At 46.3% G+C, this 23342-nt stretch overlaps 2 protein-coding genes across 13 annotated transcripts in view; one reads left to right on the top strand and one right to left on the bottom strand.

The window, feature by feature from the left end:
• Positions 1-7291, top strand: part of ADGRA2 (adhesion G protein-coupled receptor A2) — a 105703-nt gene extending 98412 nt beyond the window's left edge. For both annotated transcript variants that reach the window (XM_073325421.1, XM_073325422.1), the window contains 4 exons: positions 1792-1915; positions 2264-2409; positions 2987-3076; positions 3768-7291. In XM_073325421.1, the coding sequence (XP_073181522.1) occupies positions 1792-1915; positions 2264-2409; positions 2987-3076; positions 3768-4980 (1573 nt within the window). In that variant the 3' untranslated portion in view covers positions 4981-7291. The remainder of the gene's footprint in view (positions 1-1791; positions 1916-2263; positions 2410-2986; positions 3077-3767) is intronic.
• Positions 66-20365, bottom strand: BRF2 (BRF2 general transcription factor IIIB subunit). 11 transcript variants are annotated; one of them, XM_073325428.1, is made up of 10 exons: positions 20269-20365; positions 19830-19992; positions 16652-16711; positions 15971-16292; positions 8245-9398; positions 6895-6967; positions 6290-6350; positions 3652-5204; positions 2234-2440; positions 66-866 (listed from the first exon to the last, which is right to left on the bottom strand). In XM_073325428.1, the coding sequence occupies exons 2-5, from the start codon at positions 19981-19983 to the stop codon at positions 8687-8689; spliced, it is 1248 nt and encodes a 415-aa protein (XP_073181529.1). In that variant the 5' UTR covers positions 19984-19992; positions 20269-20365; the 3' UTR covers positions 66-866; positions 2234-2440; positions 3652-5204; positions 6290-6350; positions 6895-6967; positions 8245-8686. The 11 variants fall into 11 exon arrangements, with proteins under 11 accessions (XP_073181529.1, XP_073181525.1, XP_073181526.1 ...); XM_073325424.1 differs by having other exon boundaries at positions 6891-9398; XM_073325425.1 differs by having other exon boundaries at positions 6895-9398.
• Between the last annotated feature and the right edge of the window lie 2977 nt (positions 20366-23342).

Below are 23342 nucleotides of genomic sequence, written 5' to 3'. Positions count from 1 at the left end.
TCCAAGGTGTTTTTAGTGGACTGAGAACCTGCTGGGCTCCTGTTTCATGACAGAGGACACCAGAGTCAGTCAAACAAATTCCACTTTATTGTTCCCCACTGCACAGTAATGCACCCATCTTTCCATGGTAGAGTGGTTACCACACAGATCCATACATTAGCATCAGCAATCCTGTTTTAATTAAAAATCAAACTAAGGGTACAAGAGACTGACTTGCTGGTCTAACTACGGTGTTGATTTTGGTATGGAGAACAGGCTGTGCTTGGTGGTCATTAATTTGATCCCCTCCTGACTAAACCTGAGAGGCACTGTCCAATCCCTGCCATGAAAAATGGTAGCCTTAACTATAAATGCTGTAGTTACAGCAAATGGGTTTGTCTGCCTCACTATGGATTCTATTCCAGTTGGTCTCTAGGATCAGTATTGGTTTATGGATTGGAGCATGTTTTCCTTATGCAAATAAGATTTTAGGGGCCACAGCCTTAGGATGAATTTGATCCCTATTTTACAACAATCCTTTCTCCCACCCTTGACTTCAGTAAGTTGGCAGGAGCAGGGACAATCTGGCCCCTGGTGTAGAGTGCCCAGCACAAGGGGGAGCCCTGAGGTGCTCCTTCCCTCCACAAAATACACCTAGGAGTAGGATATAAAAGTCTAGCCACCAGAGGTGTGTAGCGTTCAGTGCAGCCTGCCCATTTCTACTCTGCTTTTTGGAAGTCTGTACTATTACCCATCACCCTGCCATGGTTGGCCTGTGGGCAAGTTCTCCAGCTCTCTTCTCGGTCTGCTTCTTGTCCTCTCAGGAATCAGCAAATTCTCCTCTTGAGGGTGCTTAAAATCCTTCAGGCTCCCTTGCCTCAAGTTTCCTACAATAAAGCCCAAACTGATCAGCAACTGGAGAGCCACACCTTTTACCCTTTGTATTTCTTGCTAACACCTTGCAGGTTAAGGAATCCAATATGGTTTAATTCAAGTAATATTCTTTACTATTAACACACTAGCATCATGGCTTGGCTTTTAAGAAGCCTCACATGTAAAGTCTGGAGTTTTTTCTAACACCAGACCAACTGCACATGCAGAGTTCAAGAGGTGGGAGTCCAGCTATTATCTTTTCTCCTACAAATTACAGGAGCTCAAAATAGTTATGTGCATGCTTAAAGGTGTAAATGAGGATTGCACATTGGTTAGACATAGGCACCTAAACTGCTTTAAAAGTTTTTGAAAATCTGACACTGTAAATCCCAGTATTGGTCTGTCCTGGGTAGCACCTACCTGGACAGGCAGAGCTGGAAGCTTCTTTATCTAGGTCTCAGCTCAGTCCTTGCATGCAGAGCTGGCTTTACTTAACATCACCTCTTCACGCTTATTCTACTGCCCTTCTTTGGGAGCTTGCTTTTATGCAGTGTTGGAATACACTACCATTTAGCTGACTATGTCAATAAATCCCTACATCCTGTGCCTTCAGTTATAGAAACACACCACAACTTAGGGTTTATTATTAAAAAGATGAACACTCTGACAGTCTTAGTAAAACAATTCCAAAGAGACTGTGAAAGCTTCTCTTACAGCAACTATTCCGGGGTTACTGGGTACAATGCTGCTGTTGTTGACTCCTCTCTCCGAGGCACCTAGTACTGTTATAATTCAGGTAAATGCTCAGTATTTGGGAAGGCTACAACCCTGCCTCATCTGTTTGCGAGAAGGGCCTTTCAGAACACACAGCCTGGTAGTGGTGAATTTAACCCCTCCAAGACAGCAGCTAATCAGCACCGCTGTGCGCCTCTCTTTCAGCACCATTCATATCTCCCGGAAGTGCTGGCACATACTGCTTAACCTCTGTTTCTACATCGCCATGACATCGGCTGTGTTTGCAGGAGGCATCACTCTGACCAACTACATGATTGTCTGCCAAGCAGTAAGTACAGCTGGGTCCAGACCAGCTTTGGACAGCCCTAGGGAAAGCAGGCCTATGTTCAAAGTGGGGAACGTTAGTCCTGGAGGCTCCATGACAGACCACTACCTGGTGTGTCCCAACTGGCAGCATCCATGTCTGAGAGGCCCTGGGCAGAAGTGATTGCTTCCTTCGGTGCTGAGCACATTAGAAACACAGAAGGAAGAGAAAAAGAGCAGCAGCAGCTGCAATGCATTTAGCAGAGCAGGCCTAAGTTCCCAGCAGCCAGCCATTGTAACAGTAATTTATTAGTGCCTGAATCCAACTCCTATGTCTTCTTACCTGACTGCTTTGTATCCTCTGGCCCTGTAGGTTGGCATCATTTTGCACTACTCCTCCTTATCCACTCTTCTGTGGATGGCAGTGAAGGCCAGAGTCATCTACAAGGAGGTGACGTGGAAGGCACCGCAGCAGCCGGAAGGGGACGTGCCCCAGCCAGCCCCTCGGCCCATGCTACGGTACAGCCGTTTCTCTTTGATGCAGCTATGACTAGGTTGAAGTGAAAGCAGAAAGACATGCTCAGGAGAAAGCGCTGACGTTGTCAGCTAGCTCTAGCATGGGGAGCCTTTGCCTACTGGACATGCACATGCATTGTAGCTGTGTGCTTAGGTTTCAGAGTAGCAGCCATGTTAGTCTGTATCCGCGAAAAGGAGGACTTGTGGCATTTTAGAGACTAACCAATTTATTAGAGCGTGAGCAAGTACTCCTTTTCTTTGTGTGCTTAGGGTTACCTAATCCAGACACTTCTTTTCAAGCCAGTTTTCATTGCTCCTCTGGCTGGGCAATTTCCCTCAATTTACGCTTTCTAGCCCCAACCCTATTGTCACTATTACTGTTATTTTAAAGGGTGCCACCTCTTCGTAAGGAGAGGAAAGTGTGGTTCTCTCCCCAGATCCTCCATCTCAGAGTTGTTCAAACTTCCCCCAAGACACGAGATTTAGGAAGTTACAAGCAAGTGAAGGGCTGAGAATGATTAGACAACAGGCACATTCCCTGGGGACAGTGGGATAACAATGGCTTTTGTTCATGTTACAGATTCTACCTGATTGCTGGCGGGATCCCCCTCATCATCTGTGGGATCACAGCGGCTGTCAATACCCACAATTACCAGGATAACAACCCCTAGTAAGTGCAACAGGAGCAGTGACTTGTTCCTCCTTCAGTCACCAGTGCTTAGCCTCAAGTGAGGAGGGGGGACCTGGACAGCCTCTGCAGCCTGGTGTTGCAGCTAAAACCCCCAATCCACTCTCTTATTTCAAGGCCAGGTCAGAATTTGTTACTTGGGCTCTTGCATATCCTGCAAGAGCACCTGAATGTTACCTCAGGCTGCTAGAGAATGGCTTCCCACCCCACCTTTGCAACAGCATGCACCAATAGGAAAGGGCTGCAGGAAAGTTCAGGATCTTTCCATGCCATGATCCAACCCAATGAAATGGTTTGGGGTTTGAATTTAATCTGCCAAGAAACCAGACAAGTATGTTTTGTTTGCAAAGGTGACAGCGAGCACCTACAGCAGAGAATTATGTTCTATTAGTGCCCATGCCAGTGAAGGGGAAATGCCCTTGTAAGCTTTTTATCTAACACCCCCATTCCTTAGTGACTGCTGATGCTGTTTCTGAACAATGCACAAGCCTTGGGCAGTGCTTACAGAAGGAATCTAGAAACCCATATTAATCCCAGCTCTGGATGTGTTTCCTTACCTGTGAATGGTGTCCCAGTCCTGGATATATTCACAGGCTGACCATCAGGATGTTGATGACTAGATGGAGCATTGGCAGAACCAAGGCAGACTCTTAAGCTCTTCTCTCCCCTACAGCTGCTGGCTGGTGTGGAGACCAAGCCTTGGGGCTTTCTACGTTCCTGTGGCTTTCATTTTGCTCATCACTTGGATTTACTTCCTGTGCACTGGGGTTAACCTCTGGTGCCAGTCAAGGAACCAAAAAGACCCTCCAGTGCCCCTCGAGTCCCCCCCAAGGTTGGGTGGCAGCAGCAACCTCTTGACAGACTCAGGCTCCATTTCCGTCACCCTTCACTCTGGGACACACAGTGCTGATGTGGATGGCGTCTACTCATTGAAGGTGCAGTTCTGGGTCCTGCTGATCACCCATTTCTTGTACGTGGCGCTGTGGACGTTTGGGGCCATGGCCGTGTCCCAGCGCTGGTACCTGAATGTCCTCTTCAGCTGCCTCTATGGCTTAACAGCTGTAGCACTGGGGCTCTTTATCTTCATCCACCACTGTGCCCGGCGGCGAGACGTGCAGAACTCCTGGTTTGCCTGCTGCCCATCCTACAGGAATGCGCTGCCCATGCAAGCGTATGTCCACCCAGGCATGGCCGCAGAGGAGGGCTCACAGATCTTCATCGGCTGCAACCCCGAGGTGGCTCATTCCATCAAGTCCTCTTCCTCACCCAGCAGCACCAACTCCACCGTGGGCCACTGCAAGCTCACCAACCTGCAGGTGGCTCAGAACCAGGCAGAGAGCTGCCCCCCCCCACGGCCAGCCTGCTACGAAGAGATGGAGACGGCCAACAATAAGAACGCCAGCGCGGCCAGGTATGCTAACAACGTACATGGGCGCAGGAACCACAAGAGCAGAACTAAGCAGTACCGGGAGGGGAAGCACCACCGCTTGAAGGTGCTGCGGGGGCCTTCTTCAGATCACCCCTCCAGCGAGAGCGGGAGCCACCACAGCAGCCGAAACAGCCCCCTGAACAACAGCCGCATCGGAGCCAGGGTAGCAGCAGTGCAGGAGGGGGATGCTGCTCTGACCCAGTCTGAAGGGAGCGATGGTGGTAGCAGCAACCATCGGGTTCCGGACTTCAGCAGAGCTCAGAGGAGAAGCACTAGCAGGGATAACCTCAAACAGGCCCACACCATTGAGAAAGAGACTAAGCGGCGATCCTACCCGCTTAACATGGCCAACCAGAATGGGGGGCTGAAAGGCAGTAAGTACGATATAAACCTCACCAGTGCAGAGAGCATGGCTGGCATGAAGACTGGCCTCTGGAAGAGCGAAACGACCGTCTAGAGGGCTGAAGGGCCCGGGCAGCTACAGTATCCTACTCCTCAGGCAACGGAGCAGCTCGCTCAGCCATTGGCAGGGCATGGGGAATGGCACTGCTAACTGAAAGCATCTTCTGGCAGGTCGAATGTAACCTTCAAACAGAGTCAGGAGCCTGGGTGGTACTGTCCAGAATGTTTTAATTTCTCTGTCAATCAGCAGGTAACAGTGGGTCTTGTTCCACCTGGGTGCTGGAATGGAGAAAGAGTCAGAGCACAGTACATCAACAAGCTTCCTCTAATTCTCAGTGGGCAGAGGACACAGGAGTACTAAGATCTTAAGGTGAAAGACAATCACTGCAGTTCAGGCTGCTGAGGAGCAATCTTATTTTAATCACTTCTGCATGTCACATAAGACTGATTCTAAATGCTATTTTATAAATATACAGAAGGTTTATTTTTCAAATCTATATTATTGTATGTATATATGTATAGACTGACTGGTAACTGATGGAAGTGCCTCAGTGTTCTATGAGCGGTGAGTCTCCCCTTAGGAGTTTTGGCAAGAACTCACTTTTGCCATCCAGTGTTGGTTAGGAGACCAGAACTAGCTCCTTCATGCAAAGACACTGCAGTCAAGATGTCTGTTTCATCCTTACCAAAACACATTTTCAGAAAGAGAGACTGAAATTACAAGTATTTGATCTGACTGTTCTTAAATGTATATTTAGCCCTATGGGTTACTGAGCTACCAAAGTAAAAGCCATAGTTAAAAATGAACAAGAGGTAAGATAAGAAAAAGCTCCAAGCAAAGTAAATTGTCTGCATATGACAGACACTAAAATCACTGCAGGAAAACTGCTCTTGAGCTGGGTTAAAGACCCATGCTAGGCAAAAGGGCTTCCATCAATGAAACAGCAGCGGCATTATTTTTTATGTATGTTACACTCACTGTGAAAGCTTTTCATGCCTTGTGTGGCGGGAGTGCTAGCCACTCAAAAGGGAGCCAAGGAGTTGGGCAGAGGTACAGATATCGATACTTGCCCTTAAATCCCATTTAGCATGTTCAAAAATGTTTTGCTGCAAGAGCAAAACTAAATTAATGTAAATAGATAATTCAGAGTCTGCCCAGTCTAGAGCTGGTTCTATTATTAAGTGAAAAGAACCTTGTTAACTAGTAGGGCAATTGTTCAGGCCACACAGAGAAAAACTGAAGGAGTTAAGTGTCTATATAACTCAGCCTTCCTACAAAATTTTTAAAAGGGCTGGTACTTGTTTTTCCAATACAAAAAGTCAAGTACCTTTTTTCTAGTGTAAAATATAAAGCAGCTTCTTACCATAAATACAGACAGGTCCCAGAGCCTGGTGTTGAAAAGGAGCCTTCAGTAAAAATGTCTCCTAAAAAAAGGAAGTTTCTATTCAAAATAGTGCCCAGCAATAAAAGTTTCATGTTCCTGTTTTGTTAGCATGAGCTGAGATTTGCTGCCAATTCCACCACATGTGCCTATCACTAAAGAAACACAGTGAGAAGTAACGAGGAGAAAACAGCAGCTGTAGCCTGTGAGGCATTGAACTGGGTATTCAAACCCCCAGTAATTTCATACCCTAACCAGTGGATGAAGAAAGAAACAGCCCTTAGAATTCTCCTCTGTCCTGCTGTTTGGCACTCATTCCCGTTTGCCTTTCAAAAGGAGTTTTGACCAGAGGTCAGCTGAGAAGAGAATTTTAGCCTTGTTCCTATAGTCAGCAGGGAGACCCAGTTTCTTAGTTGTTCTCCTGCTAGTTTGGCTGCTTTTGTCCCACTTGAAATCAGAGGAGGAGAAGAGTGGGACACAGGACTAAAGCCAGGAACCTCCTGCACTCTAAGCCCAGCTCTGATACAGACTGAAAGCAAGTCACCACCTCTGGGCCCCTGTAAACATGGGTATCAACACTTACCTACCTCCCCAGGGGTTAGTTACAGACTGAAGTGCTAGAAGGCATGCATGGAGCCAGCACTCGTGTCCACACCATTTCTAAGAGATTTGGGGTGGAAAGATGCCGGAGTTAATGGATTATAAAGCACTTAAAAGATTTTTCCTTTATTTCTTCCTCTCCATGCTGAACCCCCGCTATTGCTGAAAGACCAATGGGCTTACCCAGCAGTGCTACTACCCCCCAGCCTTGTTAGACTCCCCCTAATTACTTGTGCTTTGTATTTAATACAGTTTGAATCTGATGCTGAACTTGTTATATGCTTGCTGCACTGTGACAGTATTATAAAAGCTTTGTATTACACTTATTTTGTCTGTTTACATTACAAGCAAATGACATATCAACAGAGCTTCTTGCAATATACATGGGGGAGGGAGCAGGGGAAAAGTGCCAAAGAAAATGTGTTTAAAGGGTTGGGTTGCATTTTTTTTATATAAACCGAATGTTTCTAGCAGATATGTTTTGTTTTAATATATTAAAGATTTGCAAATCTACTGAGAAGTGACGTTGCTTGTTTTAGGCCCTTAGTCCCTAATACAAAGACTGACCTTTCAGCACAGCAAGGTCATTTCTTTTATTGAATTTGGCTGTACTTAGATATCAACAAATGGTGCCATAATCATACAAAGAAAGGATTCAAAATTCCAGCAGCTTCACATAATAAATTTAACAGCCAAGGTCAGAACTGTTTTCCTTATTAGGCAGAGGGCAACGCTAGCTTCCCAACAGTATTATTAGGGATGTCTCTGATATCCAATCCAACCCAACCCACTATCTGTCCCCAGGGCAGTGGCCCCAAGACTTAGATCTTGTAGCGTGATGCCCAAACAGGGAGTTTATTGCTCACCAAGGGAAACAGGCACTGCATTTTGAAAAAAGCCTGAACAGCCAATGGAAGCGGCAGGTCTAGTAAATCACAAACAATGCAGCTGAGCTCTAGTGGAACAAAACGGCAGGGTCGCACTTCGCTGGAAGGAACTCAAATGAACCAAGCGTTACGCTGTTTTAGACTGGAAAAACGTACTCTCTCTCTCCTCCGCACTTCCAAAGGTGGATGCCTAACCCTGACTTTGCTCTATAAGAATTCATAGAAGGTTTGTGTGCCGCTGAGCAGCCTTGAGAAATGAGCTGGCTGCCCTATTCAAGGGCCCTCCTCATTCAAATAATCCTACATCTTAGTGCAGGGAATGCAAAGGGATTAGTCCTAACCAAAACCACACAGATTAACAGCCTTTTTGTCAAGCTGGAAGGGTCATACCCAGCTACAATGGCAAGAAACCTGAATGCTTCTATTGACAGGCAAAATAGAATTACTTACCCACACTTACTGCCACCACCTTCGATCAGAACACAGACAAGTTAGACTCACTTGTAAGGGCTGCACCGGGACGATGCTGGAGAACATCTGGATTTCAACAAAATAACTAACTAAATTGGTAAGAGAAGATCCTGAAAGCATTTCTGGCAGCTGTGATGACTATTTTTAACAAATCAAAGAGTTCCCCTAGGAAAGTCTCATTTAGCAAGTCATTCTGGTATTTTAATTTTCTGCCCCAGCAGAACTAGGAGAGCATGTCGTCATTTACTTACAACTCCTTCCCATAGCATGGAACGCTTGAGAGACCCCATTATCCTATTTCTCCAGTGGGAAGAATGTCTGCTAGCAGTGCAACACAGACAGCTGTGCTGCAGATTTCATACCTTTACTTCAGTTGGCCAGTTCCTAGTTCCTCTGTCCATGCTGCTCTTGGGAGCTCAGTTCAGTGCCAGGCCTGGGCCTTGCTGAGCTCCTGCATCTCCTCCTGGCTCCGCAGGTATTGCTCTATTTCGCTGTCCGAAATGGCCTCATCTCCAGTGATAGCCTGGTCTGAAGGGCTCAGAGCTACTGTTCGAAGTCTCTTCCTGGGGTTTATAAGGCATGGTGGCAGCAAAGGCCTCTGTACACTGCTGCATTTCTGTTTGCCCCCGGGCTGGCTGCCCTCCGCTTGGGTCGAGCCCCCTTCAGCTTGTGGTGAACACTCAGAGCCATCACCTGCAGCTGTGGCACTTTGATCCCCAGTGTCTCCTGAGCTAAAGGAGCTTCTCAGCAGGAAGTGTCGGTGCTGGAGCAGGTCCCCAATGTGTTTCACCACAGTCTTTTTGTCCACATTGAGCACACGCAGCCAGGCCAGCTGGGAGGCCATTCTCAGGAGGATGTCGTTAAGCTCCTTCAGCCGCAGGTGGGCCGGTGGGGGTAGGTCCGTGCCCGCCAGCTTACAGAAGCGAGGGAAGGTGCATGTCAGGCGCCCCACAGGCTGCAGCGACTGCCACGCAAGGTAGGCCGCAGCAGTGACGATGGGAACGGGATGCCGGCCTGTCACCAGCCACGTCTCACTGGCCAGCTCCACAATCTGGATTGTTCGGGCAACCATCTTTTCCTTGTCCTCAGCAAATTTAGTAGGGATGCTGGCTGAACTCTGGAACAGCTTGAAACTGAGAGAGCAAAGAGAGCCCATTACTTATATCATTGCACTGGGTATCAGAGAGAGAAGGAAACCATTAGATCATTAAGTCCATCATGCTGCAAGGGCAGGGGAGGTATCAGATCAGGTATTACTGGGGCCCTACCAAATTAATAGTCCATTCTGATCAATTTCATGGCCAAAGGGTTTTTTAATTGGTCAGTTTCAGGTCTTCAGATGTTTACATCTGAAATTTCATGGTGTTGTAACTGTGGGGATCCTGACCCAAAAGGAGGTTGTGGGGGGTTGCAAAGCTGTTGGGGAGGGGCGGGAAGAGAGGGTTGCAGGATTGCCACCCTCATTTCTGCACTGCCTTCAGCATAGCCGTGCAGCTTCCTGCAGCCCGGGGAGGGTCTGATCCCTCCCCAGCCCAGACGAACAGCTAGGAGCCCCCAACTGGGGCACCCCCAGCCCTGCCTCTCCCACTCCCCTCCAATAGCTAGATTTCCTGGGGAAGATCTGATTTCACAGTCTGTGACGTGTTTTTCAGGGCTGTGAATCTGGTAGGCCCCTAGATATTACATGGCCACAGCACTGTCTGAGGCTTCCAATGTGCAACACACACATCGAAGTGTAGTCCTCTGTGCAAAGGGCCTCAAACGGCCTTGGGTGGCTCCCCAACCAATTTGCTTGGTTTACACAGGTTATTATTGACATGTACAGTGCCAACAGCTGCCTAGGCCTTCCAGGAGAAATGCAGACCTCTGACAGGCTTTCCACACATTCATTTTCTGCTGTAGGTGAGTAAGGACTACACCACCGGTCCTCAGAAACAGGGAGAGAGGGCAAGAAGAAAGAAGTGAAATGCTAGACAATCCTATGAGCCTCGAGACAACAGGAGAGAAGCAATAAATCTCATGGCTGTTTAGACCACTCAGATTACAAGGCCAGAAGGTCTTTTTCTAGTCTGACCTCTTGTTTAACACATCACAGGACTACCCTGAATTAGTTCAGTTTGTATTAGAGCAGATGCTTTAAAAATCATCCAACATGAATTTAAAAATTGCCAGTGATGGAGAATCCATCACAATCCTTGACAACATTTTTCCACTGGTTAATTACCCTCACTGTTAAAAACGTGAATCTAATTTCTAGTCTGAATTTGTCACTCACCTACAACATTTCGGAAGGCACTGAGATACCATGGCAAAGGGCAAAAAACAACGAATTTACAGTGCAGAAGGTATACAGTATGTGTGAGTGAAAGACACAAAGAGGGAGATTCATAGATATTTAGGTCAGAAGGGACCATTATGATCATCTAATCTGACCTCCTGCTCAACGCAGGCCACAGAATTTCACCCACCACTCCTGCAAAAAACCTCACACCTATATCTGTGCTATTGAAGTCCCCAAATCGTAGTTTAAAGACTTCAGGGAGCAGAGAATCCTCCAGCAAGTGACCCATGCTACAGAGGAAGGCGAAAAACCTCCAAGGCCTCTTCCAATCTGCCCTGCAGGAAAATTCCTCCCCGACCCCAAATATGGCGATCAGCTAAACCCTGAGCATATGGGCAAGATTCATCCGCCAGATACTACAGAAAATTCTTTCCTGGGTAACTCGGATCCCACCCCATCTAATATCCCATCACAGGCCATTGGGCCTATTTACCATGAATATTTAATTACCAAAACCATGTTATCCCATCATACCTTCTCCTCCATAAACTTATCGAGTTTAATCTTAAAGCCAGATAGGTCTTTTGCCCCCACTGCTTCCCTTAGAAGGCTATTCCAAAACTTCACTCCTCTGATGGTTAGAAACCTTCATCTAATTTCTAGTCTAAATTTCCTGGTGGCCAGTTTATATCCATTTGTTCTTGTGTCCACATTGGTATTGAGCTTAAATAATTCCCCTCCCTCTCTGGTATTTATCCCTCTGATATATTTATAGAGAGCAATCATATCTCCCCTCAACCTTCTTTTAGTTAGGCTAAACAAGCCAAGCTCCTTGAGTCTCCTTTCATAAGACAAGTTTTCCATTCCTCAGATCATCCTAGTAGCCCTTCTCTGTACCTGTTCCAGTTTGAATTCATCCTTCTTAAAAACATGGGAGACCAGAACTGCACACAGTATTCCAGGTGAGGTCTCACCAGTGCCTTGTATAACAGTACTAAAACCTCCTTATCTCTACTGGAAATACCTCTCCTGATGCATCCCAAGACCGCATTAGCTTTTTTCATGACCATATCACATTGGTGGCTCATAGTCATCCTATGATCAACCAAGACTCCCAAGGTCCTTTTCCTCCTCCGTTACTTCTAATTGATGTGTCCCTAGCTTATAACTAAAATTCTTGTTATTAATCCCTAAATGCATGACCTTACACTTCTCACTATTAAATTTCATCCTATTACTATTACTCCAGTTTACAAGGTCATCCAGATCCTTCTGTAGGATATCCCTGTCGTTCTCTAAATTGGCAATACCTCCCAGCTTTGTATCATCCGCAAAATTTATTAGCACACTCCCACTTTTTGTGCCGAGGTCAGTAATAAAAAGATTAAATAAGATTGGTCCCAAAACCGATCCTTGAGGAACTCCACTGGTAACCTCCCTCCAGCCTGACAGTTCACCTTTCAGTAGGACCCGTTGTAGTCTCCCCTTTAACCAATTCATTATCCACCTTTCAATTTTCCTATTGATCCCCATCTTATCCAATTTAACGAATAATTCCCCATGGTACGGTACGGCAAGGCATCAAACGCCTTACTGAAATCTAGGTAAATTAGATCCTCTGCGTTTCCTTTGTCTAAAAAATCTGTTACTTTCTCAAAGAAGGAGATCAGGTTGGTTTGGCACGATCTACCTTGTAAAACCATGTTGTATTTTGTCCCATTTACCATTGACTTCAATGTCCTTAACTACCTTCTCCTTCAAAATTTTTTCCAAGACCTTGCATACTACAGATGTCAAACTAACAGGCCTATAGTTACCTGGATCACTTTTTTTCCCCTTTCTTAAAAATAGGAACTATGTTAGCAATTCTCCCATCATACGGTACAACCCCTGAGTTTACAGATTCATTAAAAATTCTTGCTAATGGGCTTGCAATTTCATGTGCCAATTCCTTTAATATTCTTGGATGATTATCTGGGCCCCCTGATTTAGAACCATTAAGCTGTTTGAGTTTCGCTTCTACCTCAAATATGGTAATGTCTACCTCCATATCCTCATTCCCATTTGTCATGCTACCATTATCCCTAAGATCCTCTTTAGTCTTATTAAAGACTGAGGCAAAGTATTTGTTTAGATATTGGGCCATGCCTAGATTATCCTTGACCTCCACTCCATCCTCAGTGTTTAGTGGTCCCACTTCTTCTTTCTTTGTTTTCTTCTTATTTATATGGCTATAGAACCTTTTACTATTGGTTTTAATTCCCTTTGCAAGGTCCAACTCTACTTGACTTTTAGCCTGTCTCACTTTATCCCTACATGTTCTGACCTCAATAAGGTAGCTTTCCCTTGCTGATCCCGCCCTTCTTCCACTCCCTGTATGATTTCTGCTTTTTCTTAATCACCTCTCTGAGACGCTTGCTCATCCAGCTTGGTCTACAACTCCTGCCTATGAATTTTTTCCCCTTTCTTGGGATGCAGACTTCCGACAGCTTCTGCAGCTTTGATTTAAAATAATCCCAGGCCTCCTCTACCTTTAGATCCATAAATTCTTCAGTCCAATCCACTTCCCTAAATTCTTAAATTCTTAAACCCTAACTAATTTCCTTAATTTTTGAAAGTCAGCCCTTTTGAAATCAAAAACCCTAGTTGCAGATTTATTTTTGTTAATCCTTCTGTTCAGTTTGAACTGAATTAGCTCATGATCACTTGAGCCAAGATTATCCCCTACAACCATTTCTTCTATGAGGTCCTCACTACTCACCAAAACCAAATCTAAAATGGCATCCCCTCTAATCGGTTCAGCAACTACTTGATGAAAGAATCCATCAGCTGTCGCATCTAGGAAAATCTGAGCCCTATTATTATTACTAGCACTCGTCTTCCAGTCTATTTCTGGGAAGTTAAAGTCTCCCATGATCACACAGTTTCCATTAGTATTTACTTTATTAAAAACATTAAAAAGGGCTCTATCCATATCCAAATTAGATCCCGGCGGTCTATAGCACACCCCAAGCAATGTCCCAGGGGAGGCTCGAATAGTTTTCTTCCCCAATGTAATTTTTGCCCAGACGGACTCAGTCATATCCATTTCATCGCTTCTTATTTCTTTACATTCTACCTCATCATTGATATACAGTGCTACTCCACCACCTTTGCCTTTATTTCTGTCTTTCCTAAACAGCACATGCCCTTCAATACCCGTAGTCCAGTCACGACGACTGTTCCACCCTGTTTCTGTTCTCCCTAGAATATCCGGTTTCACTTCCTGCACCAGTCGCTCTAGTTCCTCCATTTTGTTACCCAGGCTCCGCGCATTGGTGTACAAACCTCTTCATTCCTGCTGTTTGGCCTCGCTCACGTTCTATAACCTATTAGACTGGTATCTACACTGCCCTTCCTCCTACCCACGGCTGTATCCTCTCAATGCTAAAATCCAGCGTGGAGATTACCTGGACATCTCCCAACCATCTCCCCCAAATTCCTAGTTTAAAGCTCTCAATCAGTTGTGCCAGCCTCCATCCTAGAAGTCTATTTCCTTCCCTACTCAGATGAAGTCCATCCCAAGAGAACTGTCCTCTGTCCATGAATGCCTCCCAGTGGCCACACATCCCAAAGCCCTCCTTATAGCACCACTGCCTAAGCCATGTGTTAATAGTCATAATCTTGTCACACCTTTGTTGCCCTTCTCTAGGAACAGGCAGAATCCCACTAAAGATCACCTGAGCCTCAATTTCCTTAAGCGTCTTCCCCAGCCTAGCATAGTTTCCCTTAATACTTTCCAGCGAGAATCTAGCCATATCATTTGTTCCCACATGAAGGATAATTAGGGGATTCTTTCCTGCTCCCTTTAGAACCCTTTTCAACCTCAGGCCCACATCCTGTATCTTAGCACCTGGAAGACAACACGCCCTCCTAGTCTCTGGATCAGCTCTGGTTACAGGCCTATCTATGAGATGAGAGACAACAAAAAGCAGAGGGATTAAAGAGTGACAGCACACTTTTTTAGAGATAAAAGAGAAAAGACTTAAATATCTTGTTTGTTAATACTTCTGGCTTTTCTAATTGCCAGCATTGCGAATTTCCCCTGCGCTCTGACACTCAAGATTGGGCTTTCTAGCTTCTACATCTCCAATATTAAAAAATTCTCTAACTGGAATGTAGTTTGATAATTTTATTGTGGCCAGTAGAACCCAGCTTGCTCACTAACAGCAGTACAAACAGAACAGAGCTACCCTAATTAAACCAGATGAGCCAATAACCAGCTACACAGGGAGCAAATCTGTTAAAAACAGAGGTGATATTTATACTTAGTCACTTTTCTTACAGTAATGGCACTAAAAGCCTTGTAGCCCATTCAGTGCATGACCAAACACACCTAGGAGTTAGGTGAGCACTGGCCCTTTTTACATATGGAAAAATGGAGGCAGACAGGTAAAGTCTCTCCACACCCAGGTGACACACTGAGTCAACAACAGAGTTGGGAATAAACACAAGTCCAGGCACCTGGCATGTCCCCTGCTCTAATCACAAGACAACTCTGCCTCACAAGTGGCATTTTTATAGTACTTCATCCCAAAGTACTTTGCAAGCAAACACATAAGGATTGCTTCAGTTGACACTGAAATGCAGTCTGGTAGAATGTGGCAGCTGTTTAAGAACATTAACACTATACAAGGTTCCCTGCCCTGACACACAGTATATCCAGGTGGAATTATATACTATAGGTTACAGAAGCAGAATATAGTCTGCTTAATTGTAAGCTAACTAGCAGTGGCACAAAAGGGGTTACAGATTTAGTGCCCAAAGAGGTTTATTATTATTATTTATTTATATTACCATAGCCCCCAGGAGCACCAGTCATTGACCAGGACCCCCATCCTGACAGGCACGGTACAAAACACAACCAACTGGCCTCCCCCAGCACTCTGGGATCAGAAAAGCCACCTGAGAGTTGGCTTCCCATGCCCTGGCTGCAATTAACAAGTATCTTAGAGCCTCCCATCTCTCTCACATCACCAAAGGAGTGGTTAGTCTGGGGCAAAACAGGAGGCAGCTTTAGTTTGTATCTCACTCCCCAGTCAACACAAGAACACATGGATATATTCACATTACTTAGAGGAGCAAAGCTCCAGTTGTGAAACACCATGACCATAAGTTTAAATCTCAGGAGGATCAAAACAGCTCTTCATTGTTCTGAATCAGATAAACTGAACATGGGCCTTTCAGACAGGGCTCTAGAACAGAAGTACCTTCTGCCATGTATGGACATTAAAGATCCCAAGGCACAAAGCTTTGCCTATATGTTCTGGCCAAAGCTACCCCCATTCCAGGGTAGTAGTCTTCCACCCCACGGTCGGCTGTGTTTTAGTTATGCCTATATCATTTGGGTCCTCTATTATGAATGGTGTCCGACAGTTACATTACCTGTTAAGGTGTGTTTTCACCAGATCTGTCAGGCTCAGGGCTGGCACATCCAGTTCAAGCTCTTTCAGGAGGCACAGGTAGACGCTGGCAAACAACTCCTTGTCTGCGTAGAGCAGGGAGCAGATCGTACCCATGGTCAGGGGCCAGTTGCGCTGCCGGCACGTGACAAAGACACAGCAGCCTACCAGAATCTCCTTCTTCTCCAAGCTGACTAAGTGGAAGGAAGGGTGTTCAATTGCTCGCTGGAAATAGGACAGGGCTGTCTCTTCAAACACAGCTGGGAGATAGAGGACTTTGCAGAGATCCTGGACACGCTTGATCCCTGTGGGAAAACACCATGATGCTTTTAACATTTGCACAAAATGTTTCTTTAACCACAGTGCAGCAAACACTCAGCCAACGCCAAGTGGGAGCAATTTGGCAGTGTGGCAACTTAAGCCTGATCAACTGCCCATGGCAACTTTTGGCCATTTCTCTTCATGCAGCTGGGAAGATTTTCCTGAAGGATCCCCTGGGCTCAGAACTAGTCACTTGTGAAAAGTTAGAGGCTCCCTGTGGTTTTCAGAAAAATTAAGGGTATGAGGAACAGATTGTACAATCTGAACTGTAGTCTCTTCTAGGCCAGAGTGTCATGCAGAGTCTTAGTGTTGCAAGAAAAGAATAATTAAAAAAAGCTCTCACCTCGTAGCTTACAGCGGCTCAGCTGCTCATTCTGGCCAGTACTCCGTGAATACGTCACTTCTGGAAAAAAACAAGCATCAGGCAAAGCAGCCACTTTCAGGGGTGGAGTGGACGGGGAGGTCTATGATTGGTGCTATTAAAGACACCAGATTTCAGTTTCCAAGGCTGCTAATTCTCTTTATACCCACAGAACAGGTACCAGCAGCACAGACAATAACAGTGCAGGCTCTCTCAAGCATGCCTCATGCCATTTGCTTCAATCCTGAGCTAAAAAGAGACCCTCCCTCACCCTCTAGGGTGAATGGTGTTCAGTTCTCATTGGCCATTCAATTCTTTGATTCTCTACAGATTGCCAGCAAAGGATGTAGTCTGATAGAGCTATTATAATTACAGTGACTACATTTATGAAAGTGGTGTACCAAGAACTTCTGAGCTTTAGGTCTGGTACACCAGATCTTCAAGTTTGAGACCCTCTACCATAACTGATGTGGGTCATGGATTCCTCAGCCTTGGAGAGAGGGGGAAAGGAGAGCTACACAGATACATACAAAACCTTTAAGCCAAATATAAATGCTTCCAGGACATATTTAAATCCCTAGTAAAACTATTTTTAGAAGAATAATCTGCAGCCTGCGCAATACAAACATCACAGTATTCACTTCAGCATGAGAGCCAGAAAATGAAACTGATTAGTGTATTTTCATCTGCAAACCAAACAAAGCAGCTTACTAAAAGTTAAAGATTTTTTTTTAAGAATTCATCCAAGGTTCTATTTGCACCACAGGCAAGAAAGTTTGTTTTTATGTTTGTTTTTTAAAATGTGTGATTTTTAACCTATCAGTGTCTCATAAGTAGGGCCCTACCAAATTCACAGTCCATTTTGGTCAATTTCACGGTCATAGGATTTTAAAAATATTAAATTTCATGATTTCAGCTATTTAAATGAAATTTCACAGTATTGTAATTGATGGGGTCCTGATCCAAAAAGGAGTTGTGGGGGGGTGTCGCAACGTTATTGTAGAGGGGGTTGTGGTTCTGTTCCTTCAAAGCCGGGCAGCAGCAGGGCAAAAGTAAAGATGGCATGGTATGGTTGTGATGTTCTGTACCTCAGGGGAACACCCTGCACCCCCATGTTCATCCTTATAATAGGATTGTGTGGTATCCAATGCAAAGTTTGTCATGTTGGGTGTCTTTAGAAGGGCTCATGATTCACTGAGCATTGTTGGTATACTAATGTTATAGGTTGTAATTTCATGTATATAGTTATGAGGCTGAAAATGTGTCCTCATGGCTTAAAACAAGACCAGGCAAAACTCTCCAGGAGCAGAGGGGCAGTTAACACCTCATCAGGGCATGTATGGGATAAACCCAGCCCAGCCTCACAGGAACAAAGGACACTGGCCTAGGAAGCAGCAAAGGATCTGCTGGACTCTCGAGTGAGTCACCCCCCTTCCCTTGGTCATTTTGGGACTACGATAAGGTAATATTCACCTGACTGGGGGGGGGGGGGGGGGCACAAAGCCAAGAGGGAAGAAAAAACATGATAAAAGGGAGAGATGTCAGCCATGCTTTTCCTCTCTCTTCTACCTCCATCTACAGACACCACCACCACCACCACGCGACTGAAGCACTGATCAAAGGGGAGAGGCTGGCTGAAGAGCAACCAGCCAGCCTGTGATGAGAAGCATCTAAGTTTGTAAGGGCACTGAAAGATTTAAAATCAGATTACAGTGTGTTTTGCTTTTATTTCATTTGACCAAATTTGACTTCTTGTGCTTTGACTTATAATCACTTAAAATCTATCTTTTGTAGTTAATAAATGTTTGTTTATTCTAGCTGAAGCAGTGCGTTTGGTTTGAAGCATGTCAGAGACTCCCCTTGGGATAACAAGCCTGGTACAAATAAATTCCTTTGTTAAATTGACGAACTCATATAAGCTTGCAGCGTCCAGCAGGCATAACTGGACACTGCAAGACGGAGGTTCCTAGGGTTGTGTCTGGGACCGGAGATATTGGCTAGTGTCATTCGGTTGCACAATCCAAGCAGCGGCTGGCCAAAAGTGCACACTCACGTAGCTGGGAGCAGCTTATATGCTAGAGGCTGCGTGTGAACAGCCTGGGCGTGGGGTTCCCACAGCGGAGCAGGATAAGGCCAGCTCCCAGAGTCAAGGATTGGAGAGATCTAGCAGATCACCGGTCCAGATAACACCAGCGGAACGGGGGCATCGCAAGGCTGTCATAGAGGGGGTTGCAGTACTGCTCCTTCAGAGCTCGGCAGCTGCAAGTAAAGATGGCATGGCATTGCCACCCTTTCTTCTGTGCTGCTGCTGGTGGGGCGCTGCCTTCACAACTGGGTGCCCGACCAACAGTCGCTGCTCTCCAGCCACCCGCCTCTGAAGGCAGCGCAGAAGTAAGGGTAGTAATACTGCAAACCCCTAAAATAACCTTGCAACCCCCCTGCAACTCCTTTTTGGGTCAGGACCCCCAATTTCAGAAATGCTGGTCTCCCCTGTGAAACCTGTATAATATAAAGTAAAAGCACACAGCACCAGATTTCACAGTCCATGATGTGATTTTCATGGCCCCTATTCATAAGAGTCAAGTGCAGGTTTCACTGCTGCTATATCATGATTATGTTCCCTCAAAAGGTCATGGATTCCTCGATTCTCATGTTTTTAAAAAATTCACAATTTTATATTTTGGCATTTTTACATGAACAGGTAGTCGAATGTTACTGCAGACAGCCAAAGCAATCTCTGTACGCTGGAGAAATAAGTTAAAACCAGGACTACAGAAGCAAGATAAATCTGCAGAAACTCTCATAATTAGGAATAGTAGTTTGTAATACAGCTGGGGGAAGGGAGTCAAATTTATGATCTCTCTGATTTGGGGGAAGAATCATTGGCGAAGAGATCTGTCTGGGCCTGCTATTCTTGCTGCCTTTGTAAAGTTTAAAACAGCAATTTCTCTCCTTTTTTTTTGCACCGTTTTTAGAATAAAAAATTTTTTATTTAAAATATTACCCATTACTCAGAGTTTTGTAGGGTTTTTTTGGGGGCGGAGGGGGTTGTTTGTTTGAAATCTCTGCCTCCCTGACCTCATGGCTTTGCATGCCATTTACACAACAGCCCTGCGGATTTTTACATATGTATGCAAACTAAAACCAGCCTTTGTTTGACCTTGTAAATGTTCTTCATCTTGGAAAGTGGTGGTCAAGAGCCCCTCGGTGAGGATAAACCCACAGTCAGCACACACCAGTTGGCTCTGAGCATAATGTGCGTCCTCCACAATCTCACAGGAGCCACAATCAGGGCATTTTCTCTGGCCCGACATCTTGCAAACCTGCAAGAACGAATGGAGACAGACCCTGAACTCTCCCTTCAGCAGGGCCCAGCTGTTCGAGTCAAGGCTGCAAAGGGGGCGTCAAGTTTCCCACCTGAACCGCTTTTTACAAATCGGGAGAGGGCAGCCCCCCCCCCCTCTTCAGTGCCCCCCCCCCCGCCCCAAGATCAACCCCTCGCTCCCCTGCAGCCCCCCCCGCCGGCTCTGTGCTCACAACGCCCCGCCCCCCTGGCTCCCCGGCCCGGCTCTGCCCTAGGGGCCCCCCCAGACACTCACCTCGCCCGCGGGCCCGGGCCGCCGCCCCCGCAAACGGAAGTAGTCGCCTGCGCACGGCCGCGGGGGGGGGGGGGGGGGACTTTAGATCGCTGCACCCTGCCCACGCTGGCCGCGGAGAGAGCCCTGTCGCCTCCGTCACATCCGGTCCGTCGAACTGCTGCGTCCGAGTAGGGGCAGCACCCCCGCCGGCACGTTCCGCCCTGCCCCTGGGCGGCGGCCGAAGGGGAGGCAGCGGTGCCCTGGTGTGGGTGCGGCGCTGGGACAAAGGGGTGGGCAAGGAGCTGGCCCGGGGCACCCAGAGGCCAGGGCGCCTGTCCGTCTTCCCACCTCGACCCGTGACAGATCGCTTGCAGGCAGGCTGCCCCAGGCTGGGGCTCCCCTTGCAATAGGCCCCCGCCGCCTTCCGTCCCCAAGCCTTGCACAGGGCTTGCTGCAGAAAATCGACACCATGCAACTAACCCGTTAAGCCTTGAGCCGTCTCCCCCCACCCCCTTGGCGCTATCGGCGAGGACCCTAAAGGGGCGCAGCGGTATGACCGTACGGGACAGGGAGCAAAGTAGACGGAACTAGGGGCCTGTCTGGCCCCTGGCGTGTGGCCCAGCAGGCGGCCCCCGCGCTTTGCAGCTGCAGCTCAGACACGGAAGGTAGCAACTCAACTCCTAGCCCTGGATGCATAGTCCTTGCAGCAGAGGAATAGTAAAGGGACGTGAGTGAAGTCACAAGAAGGGAACCCCACAGCCATGACCAGACCCTGGCTCTAAACCAGGGGTTCTCAAACTGGGGGTCACGAGCTGTCAGCCTCCCCCCCACACCCCGCTTTGCCGCCAGCATTTATAAGGGTGTTAAATATATATAAAAAGTGTTTTTAATTTATGGGGGGAGGGTTTGAGAACCACTGCTCTGAACTGTAGCTCACAGCTCCTGACCTTGTGAACCAATTTCAAGCTAGCTTTAGTAACACTTAGTAAAGTGTTCTGTAGTGGGTCACACACTGCCTCTCCCAGTGAGGGATGAAAACCAACCCTTATAAAGTTAAAAGTGTAATTAAAAATGCCAGCACACAGTCTGAGCATGCACTAGTAGAAGCAGCACAAGAACACAAGGTACATATACAGTCCATATGTTATCCAGCACACACTGTTTAGTCATCCAAGGACATGGATTAGAAGCTACTGAATTCCTGCATTCTGGCTAAATTGACTGTGTAGCTCTGGGCACGTCACTTTGACTCTGCCTCAAAATATGGATTACACGCATTTGCCTCACTGGATGGAAGAGAGGATTAATGGTTAATGGCTAAGCATTCGTTATCACTAACGGGGACCTGCTGCAAACAGAAAGATATGAACTATTTCATATCAGCTGAAAGTCTTCCAGAGATTGAGAGTCAAGTGTTAGTCTAAGGCAGTTGGTAGCACTTGCCTCTTTTTATTCAGAAGGCCCTGAAGATCCTATACTGGGACTTAATACATTTATTCAGGGCGGACTGAAGGGCACTATGAAACACAGTAGCCATTCTGGCCCCTACAAGAAAGACTGCAGAAAAACAAACTTAGTCCCAATCAACTTGGAGGAGAAGTGTAACAGGCCCATATAGCACTGAAGATTTGGCAATTTCAAAGAGCCCCAAAGCGAGTGAGAAATCAGACAGGCTTGATGTTTAATAATACAAAGAGGTGATACTTGTAAAAAGACATTGTCAATGATGTGCCATGACAATAGCATTCAGCTCAAAGTGTGCAAGTCATTTGGCATCTGAATCTCATGCATGAGTCTAGACTGAGGCTATGTCTACACTGGCAATTGAACGACAAAAAGTTTTGTCTTTCAAAGGTGTCCTCCCCCCTCAAAAGACAAAAAGCAAGTTTTGCCACAAAAAGCACCAGTATGAACAGCGTGTTGTCAGCAGCACTCTCCTAACGACAACGCAAATACCCCTCGTTGGGAGTGAAAGTTTTTTCGGCAGGAGAGCCGACAAACAGCAGCTATACTGCATGATTTTTAGCAGCACGGCTGTAGCAACACAGCCATGTTGCTCGCTAAAAGCTGTGTAGTGTAGATATAGCCTGAATAACGTACCAATGAAGAAAGCCTTCCTAAAGATATTGCTAAACAAATAATGGCAGAAAAATTAACAGGCAAGAAAACCCTTAGGAAACCAACCAGCCACCACTGGAACTCTGTTTGGCTTTCCATGAGCAATGTCAGAGGACTCTAATAAGAGCAATTATGAGCACTGATACAGCTATGGGTAACCAGTCCTCATGTTTCAGAGAATAAGCCAGCCTGGTGCTTGCATGGAAGTGGAGCTCGGGAGAGGTGGAAAGTTGCTTACCAGGCCACAGCAGTTTCCCAGTTAGCCAAGCTCATTGGCAACAGAGGTTTTTGTGAGGCTTCAAGCATTGACCAGAAGGTATCAAAGTAGATGAGCCAGTGGTCTGACAGAGTATGACGATTAAGATAAAACTAAAAACAGAAGCCCTGCTTCCCAGGATGTAGCCAATCAGCTGTAATTTACCTTCTCCAGTGAAGGCCAGGTGGAAACACCTGCAGCAAGATGATAGGCATCTGATTAGCTTTCTTCCAAGTCTCTACAATGCCTCATTAGAGCTATACACAAGGATGAAGTGCTTGAAAGTACCAGGTAATTTCTATTCAATGCTGGCTTGTAAGTTTCCCCAGAGCATTACTGCTGATGGCCCTGGAAGAGGAGGGAACCATTCAGACTGAAAGCAGAAGGACCTTAATAGCTAGTTTGATCCATCCCTTGAAGGAAACAGTGCCTCAGAGTGAAGGCAGAGAAAAGCATTAAGGTGGCATGCAAGTTCTGCTGACAAGGCAAACACATTTTAGGCCAAAGTGGTCTGACACAGACAAAGGAAAACTGATTATTCTCCCAACTTGTCCTTGCTGCCCAGATATACTGAACAAAGAATGAAGGGGATTTAAACATTCATGCAGTTGAAGTGCTCCTGAAGGACTGACATCCTTACTACCCTAGTTCTAATGGAATGCTTTGGGCAATAACTTTCATACGTTTCTCTATCATGTAAATAAGCTCAGTCTTCACATGC

Source organism: Lepidochelys kempii, chromosome 26 (genome assembly GCF_965140265.1).
Source record: "Lepidochelys kempii isolate rLepKem1 chromosome 26, rLepKem1.hap2, whole genome shotgun sequence".
Lineage (NCBI taxonomy): Eukaryota > Metazoa > Chordata > Testudines > Cheloniidae > Lepidochelys > Lepidochelys kempii.
This window is presented reverse-complemented; position numbering and strand designations above follow the sequence as displayed.

Excerpts from the sequence above, each read along its gene's own strand:
- BRF2 (XM_073325423.1), bottom strand. The coding sequence starts at position 19,983 with ATGTCGGGCCAGAGAAAATGCCCTGATTGTGGCTCCTGTGAGATTGTG. Across the intron at positions 16,712-19,829 it reads AGATGAAGAACATTTACAAG|AAGTGACGTATTCACGGAGT; the intron begins GTCAAACAAAGG and ends GTTTTTTTCCAG. Across the intron at positions 16,293-16,651 it reads GAGCCGCTGTAAGCTACGAG|GGATCAAGCGTGTCCAGGAT; the intron begins GTGAGAGCTTTT and ends GTTTTCCCACAG.